General features: G+C 28.9%; 1 protein-coding gene across 1 annotated transcript in view; it reads right to left on the reverse strand.

Annotated features, from left to right (window-relative positions):
* Ent2 (Equilibrative nucleoside transporter 2) overlaps positions 1-15,321 on the reverse strand; it is a 102,516-nt gene that overhangs the window by 65,410 nt on the left and 21,785 nt on the right. Inside the window, exon 3 of the mRNA XM_071890287.1 lies at positions 11,591-11,819. Within this exon, the coding sequence (XP_071746388.1) occupies positions 11,591-11,819 (229 nt within the window). The remainder of the gene's footprint in view (positions 1-11,590; positions 11,820-15,321) is intronic.

Consider the following 15,321-nt stretch of genomic DNA (forward strand, 5'->3'; position numbering starts at 1 on the left):
TTTAACGTTACGATAGAAGATGAAATAGTTGACCTAAACAATCGAAAGCATAGTATTTAGTAATACTATTAGTAAAGCTAATTAAATCTATGACAAAATTTTAAGCAGGAATAAAATTATATTATTTGGGAAAACGTGAAATTGAGGTCATTCAAGGTACTAAAATTCGGAGCATATTCACAAATCTTTTTCAATTCAAGAATCAATAATGATTTATTCTTAAATTGAATTATTGTCAAAATTATCTCCCATATTCATTATTAATATTTTGAAAGACTTATTAAGATTATATTTAAATTTAAAAATTGGAATTGATATATAATTAATATACTTCATAAAAAGATATCTTTAAAAATATTTTTTAACCATTTCACATCTCTAAATGGATATACATAATGTAATAACTTATTATTTTACAATAAGCATTTAACAAAATAAAAATATTTGAAATACCTTCTATTTTTTTAAACATACATAACTATTATAATTCAAATGTTTTGGTCAATGGTTTTTTGGTTCCTTCTTCTTTTTTGACTGGGTCAACTACTTCTTCACATGTATTTTATTTCTATGCTTAAAATGCATACACAAAATACACTTATCAGTGGATATTATTGAAAGTGAAAATGCATATTAAATATAACAGATTCAAGGTGAGAGTCAAATTGTATTGATATTCTGTAAACTATTGTTATTTTCTTGGGATTTGTAGGAAGGAATCTATGGATATTATAAAATACTGAGTGACATCCCTTAGTCTAATCTGTTGATGTTTCGAAAAAAAAAAACATACCATGCAAACGTTGTGGACATATGTACGAACATCATTTGGGAGGTGAACGTTGTTTACTTATATTCGTTTGTAAACAAAGCGACAGAGAGTGTTGCCATCTTGTGGCAAAATAATACAACTCCCTGGATGATAATATTATTTCATTAAAATATAATTCTATGTTACTCACATAGCGAGCGCTATAAAAATACTTAAGTTAACAACAAGATACAGACTGTCACACCACCTTGTGGATAATCTGTATATACATAATAGAGTTGTCTATGAATGTTTCTTTAAGGGGTGCCCCCACAGTTGGGACAAGGAAGCAGAAACTTTGTAATGGTGCCCCTCTTTTGAACTTAGTCAGGCTACGACGGAGGTGCACATTTTCGAGGGAGGGGTCATATACTAACCCCAAACAAAAAAAAAAAATTTTAGCTCAAGGAGACTAGAGGGGGGTTGAGTTATAAATCAAAAAGTGTGTGGCGTGTCAAAAAACAACTATACCAATGAGGAATTTTTTTTTTAATAAAAACGTTATGGGTGAAAACAGAAAACCATGTTAATTGTAGTTTAGTTTTTTTTTCAGGTGCAAAAAAATATATTTCAAATGAAGTATTGGATTCGAAGATAAAATAAATTTTGTAGAAATGTGTCTAGAAATTATTTTGCATATATATTTGACATATAAAAATTGAGTTATAAATGAAATATCTGTCATTTTCTGAATATTTTATTTTTATTTTTTTCCTGTCAATAGAATTCGAAAAATAATGGTTTATTTTTGGTCAAATCTCATATATATATATATATAATGTAAATATATGCTTAACATATCAAAATGTCTTGTTTCACTGAGAAAAAACCACTTAGCTAAATAAATACTCTCTGACTATGATGAACAAAATGTTATCTCAAGTGGATTTGCACACTTTTTTTAAGCATACATAAATACACAAGTGGCCTTTCAAATGCAACAACAAAAGAGATGAATTACAATATAGTATGTATACAACATTTGTGAGCAATCATTTCTTGGAATGAAATCCCTTACAAAAAAAATGTAGGAGTGTACTTACATACATATTACATATATGTTTTGTTGTAGGGAAGACGGGAGACAATTGCAACAAAAAAAAAATGGGTTCCCTTCTACGGAGCTGGTATAATTCAGACACTGCAAAATTTAAAAAAAACATATGGGTTCGGGCAAAAAGTTTTGAGACAATTTTAATAACTATTTTTAGTAATTCAGTGTCTACTAAAAGAGTTTGATTCTTTTGCCCTTCTACAGAGAGCCCGGAGAAATGTTTTTATGATATATCTCCAAAAAATATGGTTCTTTTGAGACTTTTTCGGGTTTTATACTTATAACAAATCCCCAAAAAATCCCGTATTTAATTAATTCATGATATATGTGTCATGTAACTAACTAATGTTAATTAAATTAAACGTTAAATTTATATGAAAGAATCACCCGGGTTGGGTAGAAGTTTTGATACAACTTTTAAAACTGAATAACTCAGTGAACACTACAGCTATTTGAATATTGTCCCCATTTACAGACAGCCCGGAGCAATATTTTCATAATATTTCCTCTTTTTGTTTACGTAAAATATTTTTAAGCAATAGAGTTTTTAATCATGTTGCAAAAACAAGAAAGACAAAAGATTGCAAAATTGCTTGCCACCGGAATGTCCCCAAGAGCTATTTTGGAGACCAAATATGACTCAAAGACATCCGTTTGCTCTGTCAGGGAGCGCCTGGATAAAAGTGAGGATCACGGAAAAAACCTCCAGATGTGGTCGTCCATGAAAATTGACAGCTGAAGCTATATTATAAACACAGTGAGTAAAAATGAATTATATCTTGCAGGCGTTTATGTCAACTCATACTAAAAAAGAAAAGAAAAAAGGAAGTACTTTATAAATTCATATAAAGAATGGGACTTACGATGGTCATTAGCAACGACCTAAAATACTCCTTGACTCATCATGACATATTAAAAACATTTTTTTAAACCGATTTTATTATTTTATTATTGAGGAGAGAGTATTTAAGTTTTCAGGAACTACGTATGAGTGTGCTCAAAAAAACGGCAGTGAAAATCTGTTGGGAAGTTATCTTTTACATTAATAAAGCATAGTTTGTGTGTTTGTATTTGAATGAGACCCGACGAATGGTGCAACTCTACCTGTAGGGGGAGCGGTTACAACTGTTTAAAAAATCAGGTTTGCGCTATAAATGAGGAAAATTAACCCGAACAATAATCATTGAAGAATAAATAAATTTACATTCAATGTACTATGGCAGATTATGATGTATTCAGATTTATATTACTAATAAATTATTAGTTAAATGGATCCGAAAAACTCACTCCCACAACCCTCTACAGAGGCCCTACCATTCCTAACAAATATACTGAGACGCGTAAATATATAACATAATAAAGGAAAACACACAGTACAAAGAAGATTCCCCCAAATGTTGCAACGGACCAAATTGCATTTAAGCGTAACAATATCTTAAAATTCTTCTCACTGAGTGAGTTTTATATTGTGATAAAAGTATATCAAACACTAGAAAAATAATCTAGAACTCATATGATATCAGATGCAGGAAAAGCAATGTAAAACTGACGGGATTATAACAACAAAAAATTACATTCACCCCTCAAAAATAGATTTTTTCCAAGTCTCAAAGAATAATTGACCAAAATTATAATTTTATTTTCGCAATAATCTACATTATATACCTGGATTGTTATGCAAATTTTTTGACAGAAGCTTTATTGATGTTTAGCAAAAAAGGGACTCTTAAAACTGCTTCCGGTCCCCCTATGTATATCCAAATGAGTAACTTTTAGGGATAAATGTATACAATAAACATACATGTAGATTGGTAGATAGTGCTGTATCATTCCTTTATTTATTCGATCCAGTATAGTGTTAGGCCGTTCTTAGCGTGCCTTAAGGAACGGTCCTTGAGACTGGCAGTCCTTCGGACTGACAGTACTAGAACAGATTTAAAACAAAAAACAAACAGTTCAGTGACGTCTTCAAGGAGTTAACTTTATAGGTTTTAGGACTGAAATGGACCGGACCGAAACTGAATAAGAACTAACAGAAGAACACTATTGGTAGAGCATATTATAATTGTAAAAAAGAAAAGAAATCCAATCCAATCTATGAAAAATCAAGGTTTTCTCTCAGGCTCATCATGAAACACTACCTATCAATTATCATTATATCTACAACTTAAATATTAAAATGATATCCCTAATTTATTAGTGAGAGTCCTCACGAATTTCAGAAGTTTTTTTATTCTAAAAATAGTTTCTTATTCGTAGTCACATTAAAGGGAGTTTAATGGTACATTTCCCTTAGAAAATCATTCTATATTATTGAAATGAGAAGCCATTTCAATGTATCTAATGGTTGTAAAATTCGGGGTTCAATATGTCTGTAGATATTATGTAAAAATTTTATGGACTTTGAAAATAGGGAAAAACGTCAGCTATTATTATTATCTATTGAAATATATATGGGTTAGACTGTCCCATTTACGGATAAATATTTATTTTCTAAAACAAAAAAGGCCTTTTCTGCTGAGGACAATCAAAAAAATGTATTTGCTTAATATGAGTCCATTTTTTTTGTGGTGCTGAAAATCTACATAGGATTTTCGGTTGAAGTTGTCCTCCTTTATTGTCCTACAAGGGATGGATCAAAAATTGTACTTTTTATATTTATTCGCATTTAGTTTCTATCAGAAAAAAGATTGTAAAGCTTGTTATTGTTATTATGTCTGTGCTTTTTAGGATCACGGTCGAGTCCATTGTCACAATACTCCGCCCTTAAAGAAGTTAAAATGGATCCCTTGTCGGGGATTTTTCCTTTTTTTAAGTATTGTGTTATGTAATATATAATAAATTATATTACTAAGTAAAAACAGAATATAATATTACGTTCGTCTTATAATGTATTACAATTAGAAAATAAAGATTTTTTTACAAGATATGTTTTTAATTTCTATAATATTTGCAATAAAAAAATATAATGAATTTCTAAAATTCAAGGACCGATAGTTCCTAAGTCCTAAGGCTAAACTTTACTGAATAAATAAGGAACAACACAACACTACTTGTTATTATTAAGCTAGGGGTCTGATAAGTTCTCATTTTTTTGTGGTTTCTCTGTTTTATCAATGCAATTTTCAATTGGAGTAGGTTTTACCTCTAATGTCAATTATAAAAAATTACAATTTTGAGTATCGTTCCGATTCAGAGCCATATTTTGAATTGAAATAACCATTTAAATGAAATTTGAAGGCAATAAAAATTGATAAAAAATATTCCAGGATTTGAAGAATGTAATATTTATTCAGTTATCTTGAATTCAGTTTCTACAAAATGTGTCATAACCAAACAAAAAACCCGTAAAATGAAAATTTATATTTGGAAACATATATTTTTTCATATTTTTGTGCCTTATTTTGTATTATAGCAAAAACTAAAGAATGAACCTTATTTGCATTATAACTTTAAAAGATTATTTGTCAAACAAAAGTTTGACTTTGATTAATTATTTCAGTCTAACTTTTAATTTTCTTTGAAAATATTTAATAAATAAGTAATGTAAGGTTGCGAGAAAATGTTTCGAGATTCAATATAACAAAGTCAATTATTCGACTAATTGTAATGAGTAATTAATACTTTAGAGACAGAATAATAACATCTTTTTAAATATATTTAATATCCAATATATTTGATTAGACGTAATAAATCTATAAGCGACCTATTTAAAAATTTATTTAATTTCCCAGCTTTTCTACTCCTAAAATATTAACTACTTCCTACAATTAGTCAAAAAATTAAGTGACTTAATATTATTTCATTTCGAAAAATTTTCGACATGCAACCTTAAATAGCATATTTTTTAAATATTCCTTTAAGTGAATTAAAAGTTGACTAAAAAAATCAATCAATAAATAAAGCATTTTTTCTATTGCAAATCTTTAGAATATGTAAACTTCTTTAGATCTAGCTTTAATGTAAAGCAATTTAAAAAAATGTGAAACATATATTACCTTTCATATATGATATTTCATTTTACTGGAGTTTATATTTTTTTATTTTTTTAATGATTAGATACATTTTGTAGGCATTATATTCAAGATAACTCATTTACTGCAATTTTCGTGTTCTATGGCTTATATAACAATAGTAAATGAGCGTTTTGTGTAACTAGGGTGTTAATTTTGTGTGTCCTGTCTAATAAAACAAGAAAAAATGTCAATCATTCAGCACATCTAAGGCAGGTTATAAGATTTATCATGCATTAGGGGCGTCCATAGATAGATGGACTGAAGGGCTGTAGCTTCCCTCCCCCCCTAAATTAAGGAATGTTTGTTATTTACTAGAACTTTTTTGGGTCAGGATGAATAAATTTTATGCAAAAATATAGGCAAAAGTTTTTTGTTTTTTTTGAAAAGATTTATTTTGTTTAAAATAAGGTAATTCGGTCAAATTATGTAGCAGAGCAAAATTTTAATATATGAATTTTTTTTTTCCAAAAAAATAATTTTTTGTGAATAGATATGGATTTTTGAATTTTTTTTACAAAAAAAATATTTTTGTTAAGAGCAGTGGATTTTTAATATTTCCATTCTTCCAAAAAAAAATTAATTTTCTTTAAATAGCTGTGGATCTTAAATTTGTATTCCCAAAAATTAAATTTTCTGTGAATGGCTATGGATTTTTAACAAAAAAACGGATTTTTTTTTTAGAAAAGTTCCAAAAAACAAATATAATCCTGTTTACGTTCTTGCTATAAATATAAATATTCTGTGGCACATTGTACATTTCAAATGCCTCAGACTAATTTTAAACGTTTAATAAAAAAAATAAGTACATAATATTAATAAATCATAGTTAATGATAGCATCAATTAATTGCTTCATAATTGAAATTACTGATGTCGTAATTAAATAAGGCGTAATGAAACATAGAAATTTTAACTTGAACACCATAATGATAGGTATACAAGTTACAACTTGTACAGAAATCCCAACTTGTATAGGATATTTATAAATAAAGTAACAAGGTCATACTTTAAGTAACTTATATAGTCCTAAAAATGCGTAGTTTTAGATAAAATTCGAAACATGTAAATGGACATAATTGTCATGCATGGAGAAGAAGGGTTTGAAAGGATGGCGTCACTAATAAAGAGATTGTTTCTAAGTGCTTCATATCAGGGATTTATATATAAGATCCCCGTGTTGTACAAAATATTATGTATACAAAAATTACGCTAGCAAATAGATCCATGCTCCAAAGTAATAAATATAAGGCCATGCAATAGAAAATCGTTACTTCTACTGCAATCGATGATACGATCCCTACTTTTCAGTATTGAATGTGTCCTAGGACGGATTTTCAATCTTTGTTTCCCCTATAAAAGTCTTTTTTATCGATCCAATCTTTTTTACCGTTCAACGGTCCTCAGGACCGATACCTCCTTCCTTCAGTCTAAGCTATATTTTTTTTAATTTTCTTCACTCCTAGCTAGGATTGAAGAATATAAAAATGAAGAAAATAATTAATCATAGCTAGAACCTATTATAATTAATTCTAGGCACACACTTCCTACTTTAAACTTTAGGCATCTTGTCTAGTTTTGGATTTGTCTAAAAAAACAAAACTAAAACGACTGCATTCCTATCTATCCATCTTAGGAAAAAATTTGCCAATCTTAGGACCAGTCCTTATCGGTCTTTTATGGAAACTACAACCGCTGAAATTACATACTTACTACTAACTAATTCAGTTGAGTCGCTGAAGTTTCATCATAATTCCTAATCTCTTTCATTGAGACAAGATAAATGGATTTCATACGTATTATTATACGTTATTATATCATTCATTATTTTCTTAGCTCTTCATCCCTAGATAGGAGTGAAGAAAATAAAAAGATAGCTGGGACTGAAACACGGATGTATCGGACCCTTGAATGCTAAAAAAGATATGACTAATAAATAAAAAGACTAAAAAAAGGGGGAGAGTACAGTCCCAGGACCGATCCAACAATAATTTTGTCTCTTGAAAAGTGATTATATGTTGAACAGCTAAAAGGACATGGTATCTTTGTCATTGGATATGTTGTAGTTAACAAAAAAGAGCGATCAGAACCAGTCTTAGTACTAACAAATTTTATTAGGATCGGACTGAATGTATTTCTTTTATTTTTTTAAGACCGACTCAACACTAATACTATGTATTAATAAAGAGATACGTAATATATCCACTTGTTTCAACTATCATTATGAATAAATAGTGGTTGTCTAATCAATTTTTTATAAGAGAATCCCTCCATACTAACAGAAGGAAATATTTTTCTCAGATTTCATGGCTGCAGGGCCGATTAGATTACAATAATAATGACAATAGCAATAATAAGAATAATAATAAGCTTTAACATACAAAATCACAGAATAATCTTAAAATCACTCAACAGTCGTCAACCAAGAATAGATATTTATAGAGAGAGAGATGAAACACCGGTGAGACACACTGACATAACACTCTTGGATCATCCTTACTACTACTGTCTACTACGTTCAATACGTAAGTTGTAAAATAATTTTCAAAATTTGGCGCGCGCTTCGTCTTCCCCTCTTTTTACCTACTACATAGTACGTATTGTAGGCGTCCAACTCCTCACTCTGCGATACAATTTTAAGCATTCGTTTTTAGGTTGTCGTTGTTCTCCTTTGGAAATATTTCTATGTGTGTAGAAGAATAAAGATTGTAGTGTATTGCTTTACACAGTACTGTAACCTCACGTCAGACTCGACCAAGAATAAATCAACACATTCCTTGAATGTTTCGTCAAGTCATCATATTTTTGGAGACAGAGTGACGTTGAAAATAAAGAAGAGAGATGAAGACATCTTATTATCTATAATATTGTTAGTATTTTTGGGATGATGGTGACAAAATAAGCAATGTTAATAAGTCAGGTAGCTTCTATAGATATTTTGTGAAAGGGCTTATTACTCAGAATGAGAATGTGAAATTTCATATAACTTATGAATGCCTAATAAATAGTGTTAGAGACTCGGTCTGAGACAGAATTTATTTTCCCAGGGGCGTCCGCAGGGTGTGGGCTGGAGATACTTTAGCCCCACCCCCCAAAAAAAAAGTTCAAATTTTTTTCCAAAAAATTTAATTTTCTGTGAATAGCTATAATTTTTTTTTTTCTAAGAAATTTCATATTCCAAACTTTTCTTTTAAAAAATTAAATTTTTGTGAACAGCTGTGGATTTTTGAAATTTGTTTCCAAAAATTTTAATATTTTCAGAACAGCTATAGATTTTTTAAATTTTTTGACAACAGCTGTGGATTTTTGAATTTCTTTTCAAACAAACTTACTTTTCTGTGAAAGGCTATAATTATATTTTTTTTAAATTTCTAAGAAATTTAATATTTGAATTTTTTTGGGAACAACTTTGGATTTTTGACATTTTTTTCCAAAAATTTTAAATTTTCGGAATAGCTATAGATTCTTAATTTTTTTGTAAATACATAAAGATTTTTATATTTTTTGTAAATACATAAGGATTTTTAAATTTTTTTTAAATAGAAAAGATTTTAAATTTTTTTCCAAAAAAATTATATTTTTAGAATAGTTATGGATTTTTAAAAAGTTTTTGTAAGTAGCTATAAATTTGTAATTTTTTTGTGAATAGCTAAAGATTTTTGAAATGTAATTTTTTCAAAATTAATTTTTATGAACAGCTGTGGATTTTTGAAATATTTTTCCGAAAAATTTAATATTTTCACAATGGATTTTTGAAATTTTTGTCGAAAAGCTAAGTATTTTTGAATTTTTGTGAATATCTAATGATTCTTGAAATTATTTTACAAAAAGTTCACTTTTTGAAAACATATAAGGATTTTTTAATTTTTTTCTCAAAAAATTTAATTTTACAATTTTTTTTTCCTTAAAATTCCCCCCAAAAAAAAAAAAGAATATATATGTCCTACGGACGCCCCTATCTCCGGTGTGGTCTTTAGCCATTTTTTTATCGTACATTGCATAATTTGTCCTCGCGTCATACTTTCTCTTTCCATCTCAATCAAAATTGGAGGTAGGGACCACGGAAAGTGGAAATTCAATTACTATAACCTTTTAATATTCCGTAATAACTTCCCTAGAAGAACATATAACTGGTGTATGAAGAGACTTCTTCAAGATATTCTGCCAATTAGCACTATCCTTATGGAGGATCATCATAAAAATAGTTTTTGGGTGAGAATGTGAGTTTCTCTCTTATGGAATATTCGGAGGCCGTATGGACTCGGACGGATGAGACCAGAGGATATCAATATTTAATTTTGTAAATACTATTTCTTGTATCTGACCCTCAACTCACAGATCTACTCCGAGTTCCTTTCCTCCCCCTTCCAAATTCTCCATAAGAGACAAACTCACAATATATTCTAGTTTTTTCAAAATTAATAAAAGGTTGCAATAATTGAATTTCAACTTTCAGCTGTCGCAGTCTCCAATTTAGAGACGGTAAGAGAAATAGTGACGTAGTGGTAAATTTATACCCATTTTTTCTAGCACACTAACATAAAAATGTATGTAAATGCATTGTATTGTCAGCTGTCGATTTTTCTGTTTATTTTCCCCTAATCAGTCTTCTGAACGTTGATGTGTTGAATTTGAAAAAACTTTAACTAAGCTGTGATCAATTCCTAACAGTGATTGAATAATAATTTGTATAGTGCGGAAGATTAAGGCATGATGAAACTAAAAACAATATAAGTATCCGTAAGGTGGCGGCACAGATGTACTAAGTTGTCGTAGTAAATAAATAAGTATACATACTACTAATAAACGTAAACTAGCACCACAATCCTCTGGGATGTAAAGAAATTACTAATGAGTAATCAACGATAATACCCCATTGGCTAACTGATTTCGGATCCTTTTTTTATGAAAGATTATACAACAAAAGTAACAAAGCTGATAGACCAATATTTAAGTCCAAACCATAGTCTAAAACTGCAGACCAAATCAAAATCACGGACCAATATATTTTTTCTACAATAAACAAAAGTTATACACAAAATGCGAGACCCATCCAATCCAAACTTGGATGGCATAGTATGGTTTACAAAAATTATAACAGTCTCAGACGGATGATCCCAGATTGCCTCCATTCCCCTCTCGTCCCTGTTATCAGCTCCTGGAGAACGTCCAAAATTTTAAAGCTTCTATAGTAATAACGTCACTGCTAGATTTATATGATGATGTTATTTATGAAAGATTGCTCAATAGGAAGACAAAATTTTGGGATCAACACACATCTTTACACAATACATACTTAAATTACATACATAATATGTCGTAGCAAGTTCAAAATTAGGCCATGAATAACCATAACAATCATAATTTTATGGCCGGAAACACAAAAATAGGAGTAATTACTGATTGACTCGCTATTATTATCTGAGCTATTTAAGTCATAGCTTAACTCTTTGCTTGAAGTTCACAGAAAGAAAATAAAAATATATTTCTTAAGAGCAATCATGTCTTTATTTTGTATAGCTCCGCGCATACTTAGGTAGTTTTGTATTTCAACAACAAAATGACACTCTATGCATTTTTCAACTCATCTGAAATACTAATTATATTTATCTATGTGTGTATACATGTTTTCATAGCTCAGGTGTTGATCTAGCTCTTAAATGAATTGATGGACAATCACTACTGTAAAAAAAAAAAAACAACAACTGCTCACCTGTCCTTTGGAGGATTCATTTCAAGATCGATTCGATCCATGGAAGCAGAGAGAGATTTGAAATTTTGTTCTTCTTCTTGTTGCAAACGACGTTTTTCAGTCCAGGAGAGTTGCTGCTGTTGATCCGTATTTGCGGATCCGGAAGTATTATAATTGCCTCCATCACGTGGATTTGTGGTGTTGGTGGGTTGACCTTTGGGAAGAAATCCTTGATCTCCGGATACTTCATCTATAAAAAATGATATATATTATTTGCAATTTTATTTTTTGTATTCATTCTTTTGACACGTTACCATACCCCCAAATGCATTCAACTTCAAAACTAAATGATATTTGGTTGCAAGAAAATTCTTTGACGTTGATTGATGAATGTGTAATTATTTTTATTATTTTGCTTTTCATTAAAAATACTAATTTAATTGGATAACATGATTATTTGCTCGCACTGTTCTGTATCAAAGTGTATTAATAAGTGTTTATATTAATCATTACATACATAATAGGATATATTGAGTATAATGAGGGGCATTTTATGTGTGACTAACAAACAAACAAAAACTTTATTTGTCCTAATTATTTCTAATTCATTTTACACAAAGGATTTCCTTTGTGTCTTTTATTGTACTTTTGCACCTATCAGGGGTGGGTTTAGCGTGAGGGAACACGTCGATACAATTATTGTATCACGCAACATTTCCCCCTAAAAGAAGGAAAAAAAAAGAGCTTGAAATCATTTGGTATTTAGCCGAATAAGTCAATCACACCAATCTTTAAGTACTTTTAGACTATCATTGTTGTATTATTTCTCTACAATTTTCAAAATGAAGTACATAAATATATTTCATATTACTAAAATCCTACAAAGTATTTGATTCGATACTTTGTTGTAAAATTATTGTGTACTATTTTATTAAAATCATAGTATTTGGTATATGTATCATAATATATGGCATATATTTATATATATACTACTGGTATGAGCCTGCCCGTTCCACGTATGCATGGGGGATGATAATGAAAGTTTGATGTGATGTTAATAAACTAACCTACACTTGAAAAATTATTGCAGCTTTTGAATTCTCATAAGTATTCATGCAATCCGAGACAAATTAACTGGCTAATGCAATCTCCCCATCCCATCTTACTTTTAATAGAAGATATAGAAAAGAAAAAAAACTTTTGCTAGGCAGAAAAAAATTGAGGAGGGAAGAGAAAACAAATTCAAAAGTTTATGTTTGTATACATAAAATGGGGTACACACAAGAAATAGCATTACTGTCGTTTTGGAATAGGAGGATAAATATACCTTAATTTATTACTTTGTTTATTTATCAAAAATAATAAATTATTAAATAGCCAAGACGTATCAAGGGAGAAGTTTAGAACTAGAATGTTTCCTCGTACTTAATCAGCGCATCTTTATCAGACCAATTAAAGGAATATTAAACAAACAAAAAAATTGGAGCTAAACTGTATAGACTTGTATATAAGATTAATCGATCTAACTGGCTGCGATATTTCATTCATTTTTAAATACCGTTCTTATACAACTCTATACGGATATACTCCCTTGTATTTTTTAATTTGACGTACACCCTATATTGGACTGTTATTTCTTAGATCAAGTATCTACACTGAAAAATTAGTCTTCACACATTTTCACATATGTAACGTTATATTTCAGCCCTTAGTAGTCACAGGTCTTGAGATGGGGTTGTAAATCGTAAGCCGTTTTTTTATGTAAAAAAACAAAGCTGAAAATTAGCATGGTAGGTCTTACAATTTGAACAATGTTTGAGAGGAGAACAGTTAAGCTGTCATGACGTTTCATTAAATTAGCTGTGATTTTGGCAGTATTTACAGCATTAACTCTATTCAATTGATTTGTTACTCCATAAATAATGATCTTATATCAGAGGCGTCCAAAAGACTATGATTGGAGGGGCCAATTTTTGGAAAAAAGTTAATTTCAAATATTAATAGAAAATTAATTTTCTGAAAAAAAAAATTAAATATTAAATTTTTTGTAAAAAAAGTTTCTAAAATTCACAGTGATTCACACAAAAATGAAAGTTTTGGGAAAACAAAATTCAAAAATCCACAGCTGTTTACCAAAAATTTCAAATATAAAATTTTTAAGTGAAAAATTTCAAAAATCTATAGCTATTAACAGAAAAATTAAATTTTTGGATAACAATTTGAAAAATTAAATTAAATTTTTTGATTTTTTTTTGAAAAATTACATTAAATTTCAAATGTTAAATTTTCTAGTAAAGAGCAAAAATTAATTAATGAGGGGGGGGGGGCTACAACCCCTCCAGCCCATTCGCTACAGACGTCCCTGATATACGTAGTACTAATAACCCATAATTAACCTGATCAATTATCCTTAAAATTCTACATATACCTTTGAACAATAAATAGATCATCCCACAGATAAGAAGGTAAATCTTAATTACAATAACGGCCAAATAACGATATATAATATATATATTTATATATTGATTATTATGCACGTGTATTTTTTTAGACCTTGACCGTAATTGTTGATCCCCAGGTGAAAAGGAAAAGCTGATACATATTATAATATCTATTGTTTTCTACATCCACAAGGTATTTAGTTCTTCCATCAGAACTCAGATAAGTAATAATTATAGATCATAATATGTTTATTTATGGTTATATTTTAGGATGAATTATTGTGAATTAATATCAACAGCCCGGTCAATTGACCTTATTCTTTAAAACTGATTGTCATAAATGAGAAATTAATAGACTCTATTTAATAGGTGCAATATTAGGAACAATATAAGAGGCTCTTAAATAAAATAAAAGGTTTAAAACTAAAGCTAAAACTTTTGGGTATCTTAACCAAGCCCACAAATTTGAATATAAAGCCAATAAAAATATACTAAAAATTCAGGTCATGAAACAGCCTGTCCGCAGCCGTCCGTCTGCAGGAGGTCGGATATCCCAAAATGTAACTCTTCAATTTTTTTTTCTAAAATATTTAATTTTCTTTAAATAGCTATGGATTATGAAACTTTTTCCAAAAAAATTAATTTTTAGGGAATAGCTATGGCTTTTAATTTTTTTTTTTTAAATTAAATTTTCTATGAATAGCTATGATTTTTGTAAATTTTTCCAGAAAGTTAAAAATTTGATTTTGGATATTTTTATGTAAAACTTTCATTTTTTGGTAACAACCGTGGATTTTTTTAATAATTTTTTCGAAAAATTATTATTTAAAATTTTATCCAAAAAAATTATTATTTAAATTTTATCCAAAAAAATTAATTTTTGGTAAAAAGCTTTGGATTTTGACACTTTTTTAGAAAAAATTTTATATTACAAATTTCATTTTCGAAATTTTGTTCCTAAATTTTTAATTTTTTGTGTATGCCAAGGATTATGAACTTTTTTTCCAAAAAATTCCATTGGATTTTTGAATTTTTTTTTTTTTGTAAATGTCATATTTGAAATTTGTTTGCAATAAATTAAATTTTAGTATTTTTTTATAGCTATGGATTTTTAAAAAAATTGAAAGAAATGTTGGGAAAAAACAAAGAAAAAGTCTTCAGGGGTGTCCCATAATAAATATATATAATATACTAAGGATCCCCATGCCACAGCTTAAACTCACATATATATTATTTATTTAACCCATAATACACAAAAAATATCTTTGAAATGATCAATTGCAGTAGCTTTGGAATTAAAGTGTTGTTGTT

This window comes from Lepeophtheirus salmonis, chromosome 8, assembly GCF_016086655.4.
Source record: "Lepeophtheirus salmonis chromosome 8, UVic_Lsal_1.4, whole genome shotgun sequence".
Classification (NCBI taxonomy): Eukaryota; Metazoa; Arthropoda; class Copepoda; order Siphonostomatoida; family Caligidae; genus Lepeophtheirus; species Lepeophtheirus salmonis.